General features: G+C 42.7%; 1 protein-coding gene across 6 annotated transcripts; it reads left to right on the forward strand.

The window, feature by feature from the left end:
• Positions 1-252: 252 nt before the first annotated feature.
• Positions 253-17872, forward strand: elf2b (E74-like factor 2b (ets domain transcription factor)). Of its 6 annotated transcripts, none has more exons than XM_076727330.1 (10): positions 253-648; positions 7712-7879; positions 7996-8248; positions 13011-13124; positions 13623-13811; positions 14180-14266; positions 14367-14562; positions 14663-15076; positions 15221-15398; positions 15656-17872. In XM_076727330.1, the coding sequence occupies exons 2-10, from the start codon at positions 7805-7807 to the stop codon at positions 16253-16255; spliced, it is 2106 nt and encodes a 701-aa protein (XP_076583445.1). In that variant the 5' UTR covers positions 253-648; positions 7712-7804; the 3' UTR covers positions 16256-17872. The 6 variants fall into 6 exon arrangements, with proteins under 6 accessions (XP_076583445.1, XP_076583447.1, XP_076583448.1 ...); XM_076727332.1 differs by having other exon boundaries at positions 14370-14562; XM_076727333.1 differs by having other exon boundaries at positions 529-648; positions 13626-13811.
• The last annotated feature ends 1 nt before the right edge of the window (position 17873 follows it).

A 17873-nucleotide genomic window follows, 5' to 3' on the forward strand; every position in this document is an offset into this window, starting at 1 on the left:
GGAAAAAGTGCGACCCTCAGGCTCTGACGGTCACATCTGATCCCTATCTTCAAAGACAAGCAATAACATTAATTCGTACCAAAAAGGTTTTTGGTCCTCTGGTTTTAGCAGGAAATTAAGAAAATAAAAGTTGTTGATAAACAAATCAAAGTGAAATGGATGAGTTTATCCTGTTGAGCTCTGTTTGTTTACTGTGCGGCGTGACGTCACCACGGTTATTTTCCTGAACAAGCGGAGAGTCAATCTGACAACAGACAGTCTCCATTAGCCCAGGAGCTGTCTGTGCTGCACACCGCCAGCGTCTGTGACCATTTACTGCTCCACACGACACACCAAGGCCACCCAGGTGTGTGTCCTCACCTGTCTGCAGGCTCCAACGCTCCTCATCGTCAATACAAACCGCTAACGTTAACGTCTGTTGGCTCGCTTTACAGTGAGCCGCGCGACTCTTCAGCCCGTCGACAGCAGCAGCGGGATCCGAGCAGAGAGGAGGGGGGAGACTGGATCACACACACACACACACACACACACACACACACACACACACACACACACACAGACCAAACTCTCATCAGACAGCCAGCTAACGTCAAGTTCCTGCCGGTCGTCTAAGTTGGTCACCAGCAGCGCGAAGTGAGCAGTTCCTCGGTGAGTGAGCTGACATTAGCCAGCATTAGCCACATGGTTTGTTTTGTTGCTTCTCTCTGCTTGTTTTTGTGACACTGCTAACTTAGCTTGCTAACGTTAGCTAAGTTCATGTCAGTATTCAGTTTCTGTTCCGTTTGCTTGTTGTGCGCGACGTGTTCCCAAAAATGACGCGTTTTGCAGCGCAGACTTTAATGAGCAGTTCGGCATATTAAAGTAACTAATTAGCTTTATATGTAAATGATGCCAGGGGCTGGCTAATAATCCAGAGACGTGGTTAGCTGCACTGAAGAGCTAAAGTATCGTTGCTTTGCAAAGGTAAGAAGGCAAACAGTGAGCCCCCACTGTCCCGCCTCAGATCACTTCGCATTTGTGAGCACTGAAAATGACACCCAGCCAGCTGTGAGCTGAGTGACGGTTTGTACTCTTCATGAACTTTGAAACTAACCGCACTGCTTTTCATGTCACATGTATGACCACGAACAATCATCACACTGAAACTACATTGGCTTTGTAGGATAGCACTTAACCGAGAAACATGATGCAGGATGAGGCGGTGAGCAGCAGCCCACTGATGCTGATGCTTCGGTGCATGCTGTCAACACGGACAGACTTTGGTAGAAGCTGCTTCCATTTTCTTAATGCTTGTTGAAATATGTGAATAGATCAGAACTGATGTACGGATCTACTTTTCTCCCAAAAATACAACACTAACACTTGTAATTAACAAAATGAATGACAAGTGTCTGTCAAACTGAGTTCAAAGTGTCTTAAATTTGCTTTTCAGTCCATTGCTTTTGACTGGAAAGTGAGATGTTATTCAATGATTAAAAAAAATTATGTTAAGTACATTTTTATGATGCATTTTAACAGATACAAGATGAATCAGTGCCTATAATTATATTTTCAATTAACGTTCTGTCAGCCAGCTAATCATGTAATTATCAGTGTAAAACAATTAAACTTCCAACTTGTGTTTGACGGATGAGAAAACACAAAATATTCAATAGTTTTCTCTTTTAATTTCTTCAGCACCACCACCTCCCTCTGTGCCTATCTTTGAAGACTTAAAATTAAGATTAGCATCATCTAATTTCCTGCTGTGAACAGTATTCTGTTTTACGTTCATGGTCTGCGGTACGGTTTAATGGCTGCTGGTATTTACTGCTTTGATTGTGTGTGTGGTGAAGTGGTGTTAAGGAGCTGCTGCCTCCAGTGTGAGCTTTATTGAAGTGTGTGTGCTTTGTGCTGGAACATAAATGATTGACCAGCCTGCCTTTTGCTCAGCCGGTGTATCCTGCAGTCTAAGCTAACACTGAAGTGTTGTCTGAGGGTTTCCACTGGGCGGCCTCAGGTGTGCCTGACTGTTCTGTAATGGGTCCAAATTATTAGAGGCCTGTAGAGAAAGTCTAGATACAGACGCTGTGGGCAGGCACTGGTGCCACAGAGATGGAAGAGTGATGGAGGTGCTGATATCAGTAAATCACAAATGCTGGTCTTGGATGTTTCGGTGGGAGGCTTGTAGTGTCTGTGTGTATGGTGAAGTTGAGCAGAAGGGGATGCAGTCATCGGGAGGTTGAGGGTGACATCATTATTATTTTATTTTCACTTTCTTTAAATAACTACTTTTGGCCATTTTCATGTTTCATGTCTTTATTTGTGGGTCCAGGGCTGCCCTCAGCTGATTTCCACAGGAATTCCTTCATAGAGTTATATCAAATATAATCAGCTCAGTAATAATCACGTTCTTTAAGCCTTACAGCATTCACAAAAAGTAAGCTCGCAACATATCTTAGGATTTTTGAGTGACACATGCGCCTAATATTAGAAGTAATAGACCAAAATATACGACAACAGTTGGTCCCATTATGCCAAATACCACCATATGACCATCACTAAGGTTTCATACAGTGTGCATGTCTTGTGGGGAAAGCATTGTTAATGCATACATTCTTTGTTTGTGTTGATAATTGTGTTGACAGTAGGTTAATTTACTGCTGGTTTCAGACCTAAATGTAATGTAAAAAGCTCATTTTGCCAAACTTGCACATTTTGTGTTTCATTTGTAGCTTCTTGACTGTCTCTTGAAGAACCAAAGCTAAAGATGTAGAACATTTTATAGTGTTGCTTATGTGAGACTGTAGTTGATTTAATTAGATTCTGTTTGTATGTCAGTGTTGAGATATTAAGCAAGACTAACATTTGCATTTTAGAACAAGCTGTGAACATTTCAGGCATGTTTGGACAGCAGATGCTAATACACCATGAATGTAAATTAAACAAAGGGAATGTATGACCCAAAAATGTTAACTCACACAAGGCCTTTCTAATCGTTGAATAACAGGAGATTAAATGTGACACTGCAGAGAATTTATAACCCAACTTCATGACTATATATCATTGTAGCAACTGAGTTACACTGGAGCTTGAGTGTGTGTATGTGTATAAGAGGATGTCAAGTCAATCCTGAGGTCATACTTGCCATGTATTTTCTGGTTGTGTCATCTGTGTGCGTGTGTGTGTGTGTGCGTGTGTGTTGGTAGAGGGCAGGGCACAAGGCAGGGCGTTGTATCTTTCTTTACCAACAGCCCCAGTTACTTGGAACAAAAGCTCTGTTGTTGAAAGATCATGTGACTGTGTGTGTGTGTGTGTGCATGTGCATGTGCATGCGCGTGTGTGTTCCACCCTTGTCATGTGATCTTAGCTCAGGGCAGGGTCTGAGAAGTGCTGAGTGCTCTGAGAGGTTCCTTCCAGCCAGGGAACAGGCAGACAGTGTGCATGCAGGCAGAGGGAGAGGAGGAGACGGCTGCATGGATGGATGTCAGACAGAGAAGAGGCGTGTGAGCGAGAAAGATACACAAAACGTCCTGTTGATCGCTCCTGCTGAGGCAAGACAGCACCAGCCTCTTTTGTCCGTTCTCCTCCTCGTCATTTGTGGATTTTTAAGCAGTAGCCAAGTAAAAATGCAAGCCTGCATTTTGAATCTCATCAACTTTTCTGTGGCAAGGCAAGTTTGGACTTTTTTCTTTCACTGTGAGTGTGTTGTGGTGAAAACTGTCAGGATGACTCTGCTGTATCTTGTGAAGTCTCGCGACTGCTACTGAGTCACTGAAGTGGAAAAACATTTGTATGAGGATGGCGCTTCTCGTCTGCTCTCACCCCAGTAATCGAAAGTTAAAAGTGATCTGGATTTGGTGCATTTAAAGTGAGACATGTAGCTCCAGGTCTTGTCCAGAATGACTTTCATTACAGCAGAAATGTTTTCAATTCCTGGAATACCAACATGACTAGTCGCTAACTGTAAGGAGTGAAAAGGTCACACTGACTGCTGTTAACCGTTGGAACAGTTCATTCCTGTGCTTGTAATGTGACAGGTATCTGATGATAGTTTGTAAATGAAGTAGTTTGTTGAATTTGTAATTATTCAGCCTCTTTAGTCATTTATGTTTGAGCTGAGAAGTGACAAGGCAGCCACGTGTTCGCAGCCATCCAGTAGGTCCTGTAATACTTGTTTGAGTCGATGCAGCCTGCTTGAGAGCCTCGACTCCTAACAGATCTTGTGTGTCTTTGCTTTATGTGTGTGTGTGTGTGTGTGTGTGTGTGTGTGTGTGTGTGTGTATGCGCATTACATTAACTGAGAGGGATGTTTTCAGTTTTTTAGTAGGTGGAAATAAAGACAGGATAGCGAGGTGAGGAAAATGAAAGGAACAGCATTAAAGAGAGCTCGCAATGAGAGATTATTGGTCAAGCTGATCCATGCAGACATATGGTATCATTTTAGTGCTCGATCATGCTGTTGACCGAGTGAAAGCATACAGGCACCACACGCAGGACTCTGCACTTTGAGCCTCCCTTTCACTCAGTCTTTTTCTGATTGACTTTCTGATGAAAGGATTTAGATGGGTTTGATAAATGACAAAAGCCCAGTGTGTCTCAATTTCCATCTCTTGCATAATAACCTCTGTCAGTTTAACAGCAAAATAACAGCACATAGTGCAACGCTTGTCACACCTTTCTTTGGTTAGGCTGTTACTGTGCCAGAGAGCAAAATGCAAGAAACAACAGGCGCAACAGGTTTTAAATATTCAACATAGAATTGGAGGCTGAGAAGAAGTGGAGATGGGAGAGAGTTGATTCTCACAGTCCTGATGTCATGGGGCTCAGGAGCAGCACATGCCAGTTACATGACCTTCTGTGAGACCCGGGGATGTGTCACATGTTCAACAACCCTGCATGCATGCTGCAAATCTGAATTAACCCAGCCCCTCAGAGACATACAGCTCTGTAGATGAGTGTCTGCTCTATGCTACTGAATAATTAAATAGAGGATTTCTCCATCTTAGATGATATCATGTTGGTCTCAGTAGCTCAAGAAACACCAGCATGGTTCATCCATTATACAGCAGTAAGAGTAACTGAGCAGGCCCTCATACACACCAGGGTGGAGGACGTGTGGTCAGTTGTTTTGTACAAAAAAAAAAAAAAAAAAGTGCTCTGGATCACGCATGAATTGGATTTACATTGTGTTCTGGCCATTTTTAAATGTGTTATTACATTTTGCACTGAAAATTTTGGAAAAATTACACTGGCCATGAGAAAGAGTTATTTCTAATCCTTGTCTTTGTGTGGACAGAAGAATTTAAAGAATTTTGCACAGGATTATCTTTAAGCAGAGGGTGGGCTCTGTATGAGAGGGCAGATGTGCTGTGAGGAATAGAGCTTCTTCTGTTTACTTTGAAAATTAACGTGTCAAGCCCAGTAACGTTCAAACACATCTAAAGGCAAAAGTGTTTGGAGCTGTTTTGAATGTCCACGCTTGAGGTCGGGGTTAAAGCCTGCCCTCAGGGATGTGAGGAACAAATAGGAATAATGATGCACACTTTCTGGTCTCCTCATTCACGGTGTTGTGTTAGATTTTCCACATCTAAAATGATGGCAGTAGATTGAACAAAGAGAGCCTCCAGTGAGCATATCAGACTCTGTCTGCTTCGTCACCTGACCAGTTGCAGCATGATGCGCACTAAGCCACGCTTCCCTAGTTACTGTTGCTTTATCTGTTTAGCTTTCTGCTCACATATGCAGTTTTTTTCTGGCAGATTTACAATTGAAATTCTTAGTAATATTCAAAACAAAGAGTTCTTGATTTCTGACAGAGATAGACAAAAGGATGCTTCTCATTTCTAGTTAACAAGTGTTGATTTTTGTTGGCTGAAATGACAACTGTTGTGAGTAGATTTTATCATTTGTAGCACACTGACTGAGCTAATGTTAAGGCCATAAGTGGATTATTGATAAGGTTGTCTTCAGCTGAATTTTTCATTTTCCTGCTGTCTGAGAACAGGTTAGATGTATGCTTGTAGTTCGTCTTTTCAAACAGTTTCACTTTTCACTCAAAAAAGTTAGGACCACTAAATGTGCTAATCTGAACTTGCCTTTTTATATCATAATCTATAACCCACAAAAAAATGTAGTATGAATTGCTTACTGGCCTTAGAGATAACACTGGGTTAGGTTGCTACTGCTCTAAGAGACTTAACTGGACATGCCAGTGTTTGTAGCATACACGTTTGTATTTTTGGAAAGGCCAAAAAAAAAAGACATATGGTATGGCCAAAATCTTCTATAATGTTATATGTGATTTTGTATCACAGTAATGGTAAATATCACAGTATAGTACTTCAAATAAGAAATGGTTTAGAATAACAATACCATACCATACCTTATCTCATGTGATTATTTCCTTCTTTTATTTGGAACTTCCATAAAAACAAAAGCAGCTGCCTCACATGAGACAACACAACACGCGGTTTGTAAACACAGCATTCAAAGTTGGCCTGACCCGCTCAGTTGCTCCTCTTGGATGCTGGTGCTTATAACTTTTTAACGTCCTACCCTGACCTTCTCCAAGCTGTTAATGGATGGGGGGATACAACCCAAAGGCTGATGTCCAGAAATGTCCCAAACACAGCAAAATAAGAAAATTATTCATTCTGGCTTTAGATCACCAGGCTAAGAATGCATCTAACCCCAGCAGGTCAGTGTCCAAGTCAGGTCTTTAAAAAGTGAGTAAAGTAAGAGTAGGCTTGTGTCTGTCTGTCTCTGCATGCGCCTGCATTCTCTTTCTGTTACGTCTTATTGTCACCCCGCAGAGCAGCACAGGACAGGAACTTAGGCCCCTGTGGTGCTCCAGTCTGCCCTGCCTAGATTGTTCACTGGACACTGTGTCTGGGGGACTGACTTGGCTTCCTGTCAGTGCCTTTCTTCCTGTAATAGCAGACAGGCACTTCCCACAAGATAAAAGAGATCTCTGCCTTTAATGAGGTCTTGATCTACAGTTTGGGCAGATGGAAGGTATAGTATATTTATGTATGTCAATAGGTGATTTCAGGTATTTCAGATAGGTGATTTTTATTTTAGAAAAAGTTGTTGAGGTCTTTAAGCAGTCAAAATATGCCAATGCTACATCAAAACTTTATTTTTAATTTTTTTTAGTAAAGGGGCAGCTGTGGCTCAGATACTGAATCCCAAATTGCCCCGATGCTATGCCGCCTGTGTGTGAGAGTGTGTGAATGGTTAAAAGCTTGTAAGGTGCAGGTGGCCTCGCCATCATCTGAATGTGTGTGAAAGGATGAATGCAGACTTGTGTTGTAAAAGCAATTTGAGAGGTTGACACACTAGAAAAGTGCTATTTAAATACAGTCCATTTACCAGCTACCATTAAAGCAACTTAACTTCATGATACAAAATCTACCTACAAGCACCTCTAAAGCTCCATAAACATTGGCAAGAAAGCGAATAACCATATTTCTTTTAAATGTCAGACTATTAGTTTCAAGCATCCCCATGGGAAAATGTTCAAGCACAGTCATCAAGACAACTCTGGAGGTGATAGGCATTCATTCATTCATCGCACAGGGCTGCAATGGCTGAACGCCGGCACAGGGGAAATAGGCAGACTTCTGTGATCATCCATCTCATTTTGTCTAAACCTGGTCATATTTTGTTGCTGCATCACAGACTTCAGTGTTTTAAAGTTTTGTTTACCAAGTGCATCCTCTCTCTCCAGGGCCTTTCGTTCATCAAACTGGTGGAGGCCACCAGACGGAGGTGCTGTGGCGAATCACTGGCTGCGACTGCTGATCCCTGAGGAGCATGAGTCATGACCTCAGTGGTGCTGGTCGACACTGGTGGGACGGTGGTGGAGTACGTCACAGCCGAGGAGGACCCCCAGCAGGTGGGTTGGACACAGACACAAGCAGGAGTAACGCTGCAGCGGCAGTTCACGACACAGTCCTGCCTTCTTTCCTCATATCTGTCATATCCTCTTATTGAATCCCTTTATCGTTGCAGGAAGAAGAATGTGAGGTTGACCTGGAGCTTGAAGGAGAGGTTGAAGGTGAGTGTGAAGTTGAGGAAGCCTCTGAAGAAGTGCAGGACAGAGAGGAGGCTGAGGACTACCCAGCAGTCATAGTGGAGGAGGTACCTGGTGCCAGCCTGGCTGAGGAGCAAGGTTACTCTGCCCAGGTGCTGGTGTATGAGGATGAGGCCTACCTGATGCAGGAAGTCGGTGATGAGCAGGAGGTGGAGACAGAAGGGGAGGCAGGTGAGACATAAATATTTCTGTATTTATCAGAAATTGGATGTAATGTTAATTCGTAAGCTTCCTGTTGGCGCTGTATGTCAGTGCACCTGATGACTATCACACACCACACTACCCAGAATGCCCAGCGCAAACCTTGGTCATTAAGTAACCTGTTTTATCCTTTTATCTGAGGTGCTGAGAATTTCAACTCATGTTTGTTTCTATATAATATTACCATTGCTGATGCACAGTTCGTGTTTCCTCTGGGTCACTGAGGTTTTATGTTATTAGAAAAAAAGAGAAATTTTACCTGCTGTTGTAGTGTTCACATTTAGGACTCCAGTTTTGCTTTAAGCAACAGGCTGATGGTTTGATTTTGTCGTGCAGAGCCATACCATGGTTCACATTCACAGTTGTAAAGACTTTCTCATTTCCATTTCCATTTCAGCTGGTGCCACGCCAGAGTTGTTAGTCAGTGGAAAGTCAACTAAAAAGGGAAGCTGATTTTGCCCCAACCGTGTCCTGTTACTGAACATTCAGTCATTCTTTGTATTACACCTTCCAACATCATTTTCAAAGTATTGTTTTTGTGGTGTGCGAGTAGTCTGTGGTACATTTTGTTTCAAATGCTGGTGAAATGCTGTTTTGGCTTTGTTCACTTCTTGTATTTCTTTGGAACTTCTTTGCTCTCTCTGTCTCTTCACTCCTGACTTTAAAACTCCTTAAGCTGACACGTATTTTTAAGTGAACAAAAATGAATCTAGATCCAAGGTCCACGTGTCGGTTTCATAAAATCAAGCTGAGAAGGTGTTGCTTTTGTTTGTTGTGGTTCAGCCGAAATTGGGCATATTTGTCATATGATTCTGTGGCCAGCACCAGTGGACGCTGTCTGGTAAGGGTGGCTGTGAGGGCTACAGGCCTCAGCGCTCACACACTGCCACCTTGTGGGCATTGGATGCAACTATTTCATGAACAGGAAGGCATTCAGTATTATCTCTCTAATCATCCATTAATTCCTTATTAATGGTGACCAGTGTCCAATCCAGTGCAGTGTTCATAAGTATGACACAGAAAGATGGAGTCAATTTTATTTTGACCATATTAAAGCTTTATTCATTCATACTGTCCCAGATTACATCTCTAAACTCCGTTTTCACATAATCTAAATTAACTAGCACGATGAAGAATTTGTCACAATTACAGGAAGTGTTTCTGCATCATCGTTTTACTCATTCAGTCCGCTTGGATGTCATACATTTTTAAAATATATACAGTATGTAGTTTGCTGTTTTAACTCTGGTTCCAAATGAAAAATGTTCTACTTTAAGATCAAAGATGAGGTGACTCGTTTGTTGGAGTCCAACATGGATAGAGACCCTTATCTGAAGAAACTACAGTGTTCAAAATGGTCCACTATAAATACATAATTGTTGTCTTTATGTGTGATGTATTACATTGGGTCTTTTTAATCTCAAAGAGATAAAAAGATGACGCCTAACAAACAAAACAAAACAAAACATTGCAGCGATTTTAAAAAAAGAAGTTAGATGCTGTAGATACAGATACCACACTTCCACAAAAAGCTTGCCCATTACACAAGTGCAAGCTAGATGTGCTGCACATTAGTCAGAAGCAATCATCTATAAAAATCTAAGAGTTTATCCGAGGAATTTGGGTCATGTCTTGTGATTTAGGAAACACATTAATGTTGCCTCAGACCTTAAATTATAATTCTGACAAAGTTCTAACAAACCTAAAGAATATTTTGCAGTTTTTCAGATATCACTACCAGCACTTTTTTTAAAGGTTATTTATTTGCACTTTTAATTATTTAGTTCATTTAGACTGATATATTAATTACCATAATCTATACGTAACCTTCCACAATTTACAGTAGAATTCCCCAAATGCAATTAACAATTCCAAAAGAAGTAATTAAAATTGTGGAATTGATAATGACCTATAATAATAATAATAATAATGATAATAATAATAATAATGGCAATAATAATAATAATAATAATAATAATAATAATAATAATAATAATAATAATAATTTAATTGGTGCATTTGTCTCTTACAAAAACCACAGTTTAAACCAGTGAAGTCATTCTAATCTATAGTTTAAACAGCAACAAGCATGAAATCACAGTCATTACAAAACGTACTATTGTTTTGGAGTGAAGTTCGTTAGATATAATGTCTTGTTTAAGTTTACAGTTCTTAGCTGTCAGTTCGTTGTTCAAACCGCTTATTTGTGCTGGAATAATAGGATTATTATTATTATTATTTTCCCTCATAGAGTTTATTTAAAAAGCAGTTGTCACGCTAGTTTTATTTTACGTAGCCACTACGCAAGGGAGGCCGAAAGAAGGATTTCCTGTGTCGGCGGCGGAGGCATACCTCTCTGCCGCCGTAATGTGTCTCGTTGAATTTGAGGAGATTTCCCATTAGCGGCGGAGTGATATGAGCTAGTAGCTTCCTATACAATTCAGTGAGAAGTCAATGTGAATCTGCAGCAAGGGGAAAACATGGCGACTTCACAGCATGAGGGACACGCAAACCAGCTCGATCTACTCATCAGAGCCGGTAACCTATCGTTATGTACTTATAACCTCGACCCGGTAGATAAATTTAACGCACGGGTTGTGTTTTTAACCTCGACCGCTGCGATTCAGTCCGCGGAGTAGTGTGGTGAAGTAATGGAGGGCAATCAGGAAGTGATCACCTTGGTAGCAACCTGCATGGCGTTGCTACACGGTTTATCAAAACCGGTTTAAGAGGTGAAAAACTTTCGCAGGGCTTGCCAGTCTGCACAGACGAATAGTTATCTGCACGAAGTGTGTTTTGCATGTTGGAGTTGATTTTTCTCACCGCCTTGTGATCTAGAATAGCGGTTTGCAGATCGGCGCTGCACAACCAGGAAGTGTAAATATGTTGTCTTTCCTACGTCTTTGCCACGCTGTCTGGGTCGGAAGGACATGTGGGTTTATTTTTACTACCAGAAATCTGGTCCACGCTGACAGATATCACCTCTATTATTATGATGGACGTTTGTAGTAGTGTTTTACCATGGCCGGCTTCAGTTCCGACCCTTTGTGGGGAATTGTGTGCACTAAGTCTTCACACATTGTTCCTGAGTAATGGTCCGTTAGACCTGAAAAGTACCGGCCACGGTATTGTAATTGATTTTTGTCGTGTGGTGAGCCCATTGTACACATTTCCAGGGTAGGGTTTTTAAAAATATTTTTGTTTGGTGGTTTCCGTTATCGTGTTGTGCAGTCTCTGGAGCGTGGGATGGCCTGGCTCACTCACTTTCTTCCCTGTAGTTGTTTCAAGTGCGGCTTCAGCCTTCGACCACACTGACCTGCAAATACTCATTTTGTGTCATTTTACTCGTTTGTTCACCTTGTCCGTGGACGAATCGTGTATTTTGTAACCGTCGCGTCGATTCTACTTGTGCTAAATAGCAAATTTTAAAGTATTTTTGTCCCATATCGATGGCGGAAGCATTGTGTATGTGAGAGGGCGGAGTGTGGCCTTGATCGACTTGGCCGTTAGTCCAATCGTGTGTGTGCTGTTTTAAAACGTCAGCAAAAGTCCAATCAGGCTTAGCAGGGGGCGGGCTGTTAATCGCAGAATGGGCCAATAGGAGGCGAGGCGGGTGTTGAGTGACAAGAGGATTTGTGAGCTTCTTCGAAGAGAACTGGAGGGAAAGGAGGAGGACTGTAAACACGGAAGTTATCAGAGCCAGCACTACTTTTTGTCGGACTCGCTACGAGTGTTGGCGCCGTTATTTTGTAGCATAGGTTCATAATAGGCGTTTCACTCACATATGAAAACATTGTAATAATTTTGTTATATGCCACCCAGACATTATGCACATTTGTTACAGAATTGTGGATGTTAATAATTTTCTATCATTCAATAGTTAAGTGTACATAAAAACTCTAACAGTGGACAGACAGAAATGGCCAAAGTGTCTATATGTGGTCATGTCAGTCAAGCCAAGCTGCTGCTCCCTGACCTCACACCTTTCCCTTGGTCTTATTACAGCACGGCTGTCTGGTTTCAAGGGAAGCTCGGTAGGCTATAGGGTCTCTGTGATGGCTACCAACATGTCCTATTTGTTTATGAGGGGGACTGAATGAGTGGACAATCTAAAGATAGCCCATGTCTCTCCCCTATGCAGTGCCTGTTGCCTCAGTGAGATAGCCAAACATGGACAGGGCATGGTGTAACGCCATCTCGTGTTTCCCACCATTGATTGACAACAACAGCAGGTGCCCTGGGTTCCTTCTCAGGATCCCAGATGGGGTCATGTACCATTTCCTTTACAACAGACCAAATCCCATTTTTCCTTTAAATTGCTTTGTGTCTTTTTTTTGTGCCACGTCCGGCCTTATTTGATTTAGTAAGTCAAGACTGCATTTAGGGTTCGTCTAGCTGCCTGTCAGTGACATTTCTGCGTGCTGGTATTGGACGGCAGCTGAAACTGAAACTTTCCTGATGTCAAGCAGATGATGAAGACATTTCCTACTGTAGAGGTTGTGCTGTACATTAAGTCATTCTGTGAATGTCTTCTCTACGGAAATTGCTGCATCAGCGATCTGTTTTCACTAGGGGGCGCCATGTAGTGTTTTTTATGTGTGCAGCATACACTAAACTGTGCTAATAGTACCAAACATGTGACAAACAGTTCAAGAGCAGCATTTTATGAGTGTTTGTTTTGGGAAATTATTATTTTTCCAGACTTTATGCTTATTGTGTGTGTGTTTTTCAGTGGAGGCCTCTGTCCATGGCACCAGCATCCACTGCTCTGACAAGACCTTTGAGGCTGCAGAGGCTCTGCTACGCATGGATTCACCATCCAGCCTCAGAGAAGACCGTAGCCCAGGTAACACTCTCTTAGTAATGATACATAAAACAGGCATTTATACCATTTAGAAATGGTTACACTTGAAGCTGATATTTATAATGTTTCACTCTTAACTCCGCGTGGTTAAACACGTAAATGTGGTTGATCAGATATTTTAAGTGCTCCGTTATCTTTTCCATAGTTTGAACATGCAGAAAAGTAATGTTTTCTAGATTAAATGTTTCTTAGAGTTCCAAAATGTAGTTCTGAGGTGGTTTCACAGCCCCTACAGATGCCCCTATGGCTCAGTTTTCTTAACCTTTATTACAAATGCAACTGTAGAAACAGTTAGTTAGTTAATCAACTAGATTCTTGTTGGTACTGTAAAATTGACATAACGGACCAAGATGATGAAATAGGAATTTTTTATCTCAAAATGTAATTGTGAGATTTCTCATCAACCACTCTGTCATTAAAACTTCACAAAGCAGCTTCAAAGCACAGTTCTAACTCTTCCCTCTCTTATTCTTCATCCAGAAGCTTTTGCCCCGCCTTGCGTAGTGACACCGGACTTCCTTCACGCTGCCATGCGTCCTGACATGATAACAGAGACAGAGGTGGAGATATCAACAGAGGAGTGCTGTGAGGAGGAAGATGAGGAGATGGTCACCCTGCTTGAAGAGCCAGAACCAGAGCCTGGCCACGAGCCTGTCAGGAAGAGAAGAGGTAGATGGAAAGAGTGTGTTTGTGTTTGTGCCAACACCAAAGTCATTGATGTTGTGAGGAAAGTGAACCCAGTGGTGTTTATTTTGTTGTGGACCCCACGATCTGCGCTAGATTGTGGACTGCAGGAAGTTAACCTCTGGAAAAAGGAGCAACTTTTAAAGCAGGTTTTAAATGGAAAACATCTGGCAGCTCTGTGATTAACCTTAGCTCACAAGCCAGGCCACAAACCTCAAACCAAAACCTCCCGTCACACTGTTCATTACACTTACTGTCTATATCCAAGAGCACCATCTAATGGTGGACTCTTACTGTTGTATCCAAAGCAATCTCAACATTCAGTGATCTGAGTGAAATGTTTCCTTTTACAGCTGGACGGAAGCCAAAGACGCATCAGTCAGCTGTTTCAGACGGCTCACCAGACCTCGGCATCAAGAAGAAACCGAGAGAAGGGAAAGGTACAAGTTACATATTCACACCTCTGTTGCCATTTCAATGTGTAAAGCACCAATAAAGATGTTGCCATGTAGCAGTACATTAAATTAGCTTGATTTCCAGCAGGGAGTACCACATACCTATGGGAGTTCCTGTTGGACCTCCTCCAGGACAAGAACACTTGTCCCAGGTACATCAAATGGACCCAGAGAGAGAAGGGCATCTTCAAACTGGTCGACTCAAAGGCTGTGTCCAAGCTGTGGGGCAAACACAAGAACAAGCCAGACATGAACTATGAGACCATGGGACGGGCGCTCAGGTGAGGAGTGTGTGGTTGTGTGAGGAGGTTTCCCATAGTTTTTTCAAATTTTGTTTTTGGGAAGCAACATTGTAACTCCAGGTAATCCTTTTTCCCTCAGATATTACTACCAGCGCGGCATCCTCGCCAAGGTAGAGGGCCAGCGGCTGGTCTACCAGTTCAAAGAGATGCCCAAAAACATAGTCATCATCGACGACGACAAGGCAGAGATGCCCACCACTGACGATCTGATCGGCTCAGAGACCGCTGCGTCCTATGAGCGCGTGATGCCGTCGCCAGACATGCTGCTGCAGGCGACCGAGCTGTCTTCCTCCAAGAAGCCCAACATCCTTCGGGGTGGGAACAGGGCCAACGTGGTCCACGCATCTGTCGCCACAGGCAACAAGACAGTGCCAGGAGGTGGTGCAGCAGTGGCGGCAGGGTTACCAAGGATAGTGACGGTTTCAGGAGCACCAGATGGGAGTCAGACCCAGCAATCTCACACGGCCATCATCTCTAACGCCACTGGGCCCAGGTTAGACTCCTGCAGAGAGATGAAGACCCTCAGTTTTACATTAAAGGGTCTCTCATATTCACAGGCTTAATGCAAAAGCTGGTGTCTTTGCCCAGAAGTAAGTACTGATTTGTGACACTGCGCTGTCTTGCCTCTCGTATACAGGACGGTGCGGGTGGCTATGCAGGTGCCTGTAGTCATGACAACATCGTTGGGTCAGAAGATCTCCACCGTGGCTGTGCAGCAGCCTGCAGGAACGACGGGGCCAGCCGGACACACCACCCTTCTCACCAACACTTCAGCTGTAGGTGGTGCTGCTGGTAACACCAACTCACAACAGAAGGTGTGTGCATGTGGCTTTTTTTGTTCTACTGCTGGGAAATAGTTAAAAAATCAGAAATAATAGTCTACGCCATGTCGTCCCTACAGATTTGACATTGTACTTGCATACCTTGGCAGGTATGATTGTGAAACAGGCATTAAATTGCACTGTGTAGTATTAAAAATGGCTTGTAGATAGGTTACAGTAATTATTTACATGTAGTATTCTTAGTTTTTAGTCATTCTTTTTTAACTTTTTTTTTGTTTTTGTGGGCGCAGGTCGTCATCCAGACCATTCCCACCATGGTTCCAGCCACAGCAGAGAATGGAGACAAGATCACTGTCCAGCTGGCCAAGATCATCACAATCCCAGCCCACCAGTTAGCTCAGTGTCAGCTCCAGACCTCCACAGGCACAAACAAGCCCAGTGTCGGGGCCTCCCCGGCGGGCATCAGCCTCCTCGGGAGCCCCCTGACAGTCCGGGCTCTGGCACCTGTCAACGTAGCCCCGGGAACGCAAGTGATGAGACTCACTGTACCGACGCAGGCGCAACAACAGACTCTAGTGGTGTCGCAGCCGGGTAGTGGGGCAGGGGTTGTAACGGTATCAACGGCCAATCAGACGCTGACGACACAGCCCCGGCTCATAAGCGGCGTCATCAACGGTTCAGAGCTGGTCGTAGGAGCAAGTGGAGCAGCAGAGAAGCTGAAGCCCGCAGGAGTCCAGGTCCAAGCTGTGCAGGTGCCGGTGGCAGTCCAGCAGAACCAGATGAACCCCAAAACTGTCCAGAACGTCCAGTCAGAGGCCGTGGACGCTGAGGTGGTTATCAAACTGGAAACGCCTCAAGTGGCGATAAAGACAGAAGAGCCTGAGTGTTGAAATGCACACGTCTACCGATATCCATCTTTTTCTTCTGCCAGAGAGGGTTAGTTTGTACATTTCTGACGTCATTTTTACTCTTGTATAACCAGCAACAGTCTGAGACTTTAAGGCCTCCCGAAGGCCCGTTTTTATTCCTGAACCTGTCCTCACATCTTTCCTGTTGCTGCCTAGAACTTAACTGAACGAAACCGGTCTCCCTCAGAACCACACTGAAACCTCTGGGTGTCGCGTCAGGGTTCAAACAGTTCTCCGTAACGAAGGAATCCACACCGACGTTAAAGGACCTTGTTGGGAAGGGTAAAGGGACCAACCTTGATCACTACAGTTTATGTCTTTTAAAGTTATCACTGACTCCAATTGGGGAAAAACAAAGACCCATGAAGATACAAAAAAAAAAACAAGCTGAAACACTATGAAATGAGGCAAATAATTACTAACGAAAATGTGAACTATCAGAAAAAATCCAGACGCAGTGGGGATGTAACAAAGCTTTTGTAGAGACCATTTGTTTAGAATTTTGCCTCGACAGATGCTAAAACCAGCAACTTATTTTTTTTACTTCCATCACTGTGCAAATCAAGTGTGGGTGGTGCTACGTGAGCGAGAGGAAAAAAGAAGGTGGAGCTGTAAGAAGCGCCAACAAGGAGTGACAGCGGAAAGAAAATGGTCATGTGTGTACATATATACAGTATATATATATATTATCTACTATACAGTTTACGGAGCTAAAGTTAACAGAACAGCCTTAGATTTTAATTTTGACTCTTTTTTTTCATGTATTGTCTGAACAGTAAGCTGAAATTTGTTTTTGTGTTTTCATACCTTGTACCAAGCACAGTATTATTGAAACTAGGGGAACTAATGTTTGTATTCTTCTTCTTCTTCTTCTTCTTAGTTCCTCCGTCTCTATCAGGCTGTTAAACGCTCATATAGATTGAATCTTACAGAGGAAGTGGCAACATGTTGTAGATCAGTGGCCAGATTGCTTGCAGCGTGTGCTACAGTGTCTAGGAAAATGTCTAGGCTTAAACTTCAGACTTTGACAAAAGGATCTTGGCTCAATGTCTTCTTTTCTTTCTTTCTTTCTTTCTTTTTTTTTTTTGCTCTTTTCACAATCCTGCACGGTCTGGCTGTGTGGAAATGCGACGAGCTGAAATGTGACCGAGCTGATGCATGTGCTCTGAGCTGTGCCATGTCTTTGAAAAAAGAATCCAAATAGAAAAAAAGGAATGTATGTAAACGCAGATCAAGAACGAGATGAAGCACCTGTTGTAATTATTAAAGAAGAGGCATTGAAATGTACACGTTTATGCAAAATGGCTGTGAGAATCAAACCACTGTGGATCCAAGGTTATTCTACCTCTGGCTTAAAACAGACGGTCGATTTGCCAGCATACGTTTTTTACTGCTGTTTTGGTCCTGCCCCTATACTTCATTATGATTTTTTTTTTTTTTTTTTTTTTTTATACATAAAGAGGGAAAACGGCGAGAAAGACGTTTGTGTTCAGACTGAACTGTTTGTATATTCAACATTTGAAGTATATTCTATTTTGCTGTACTCTTGTTTCAAAGTGTATTAGATTTTACTGAAATATAAAGACATTTGAAACCCAAC

This window comes from Chaetodon auriga, chromosome 4 (genome assembly GCF_051107435.1).
Source record: "Chaetodon auriga isolate fChaAug3 chromosome 4, fChaAug3.hap1, whole genome shotgun sequence".
NCBI classification, from domain to species: domain Eukaryota; kingdom Metazoa; phylum Chordata; class Actinopteri; order Chaetodontiformes; family Chaetodontidae; genus Chaetodon; species Chaetodon auriga.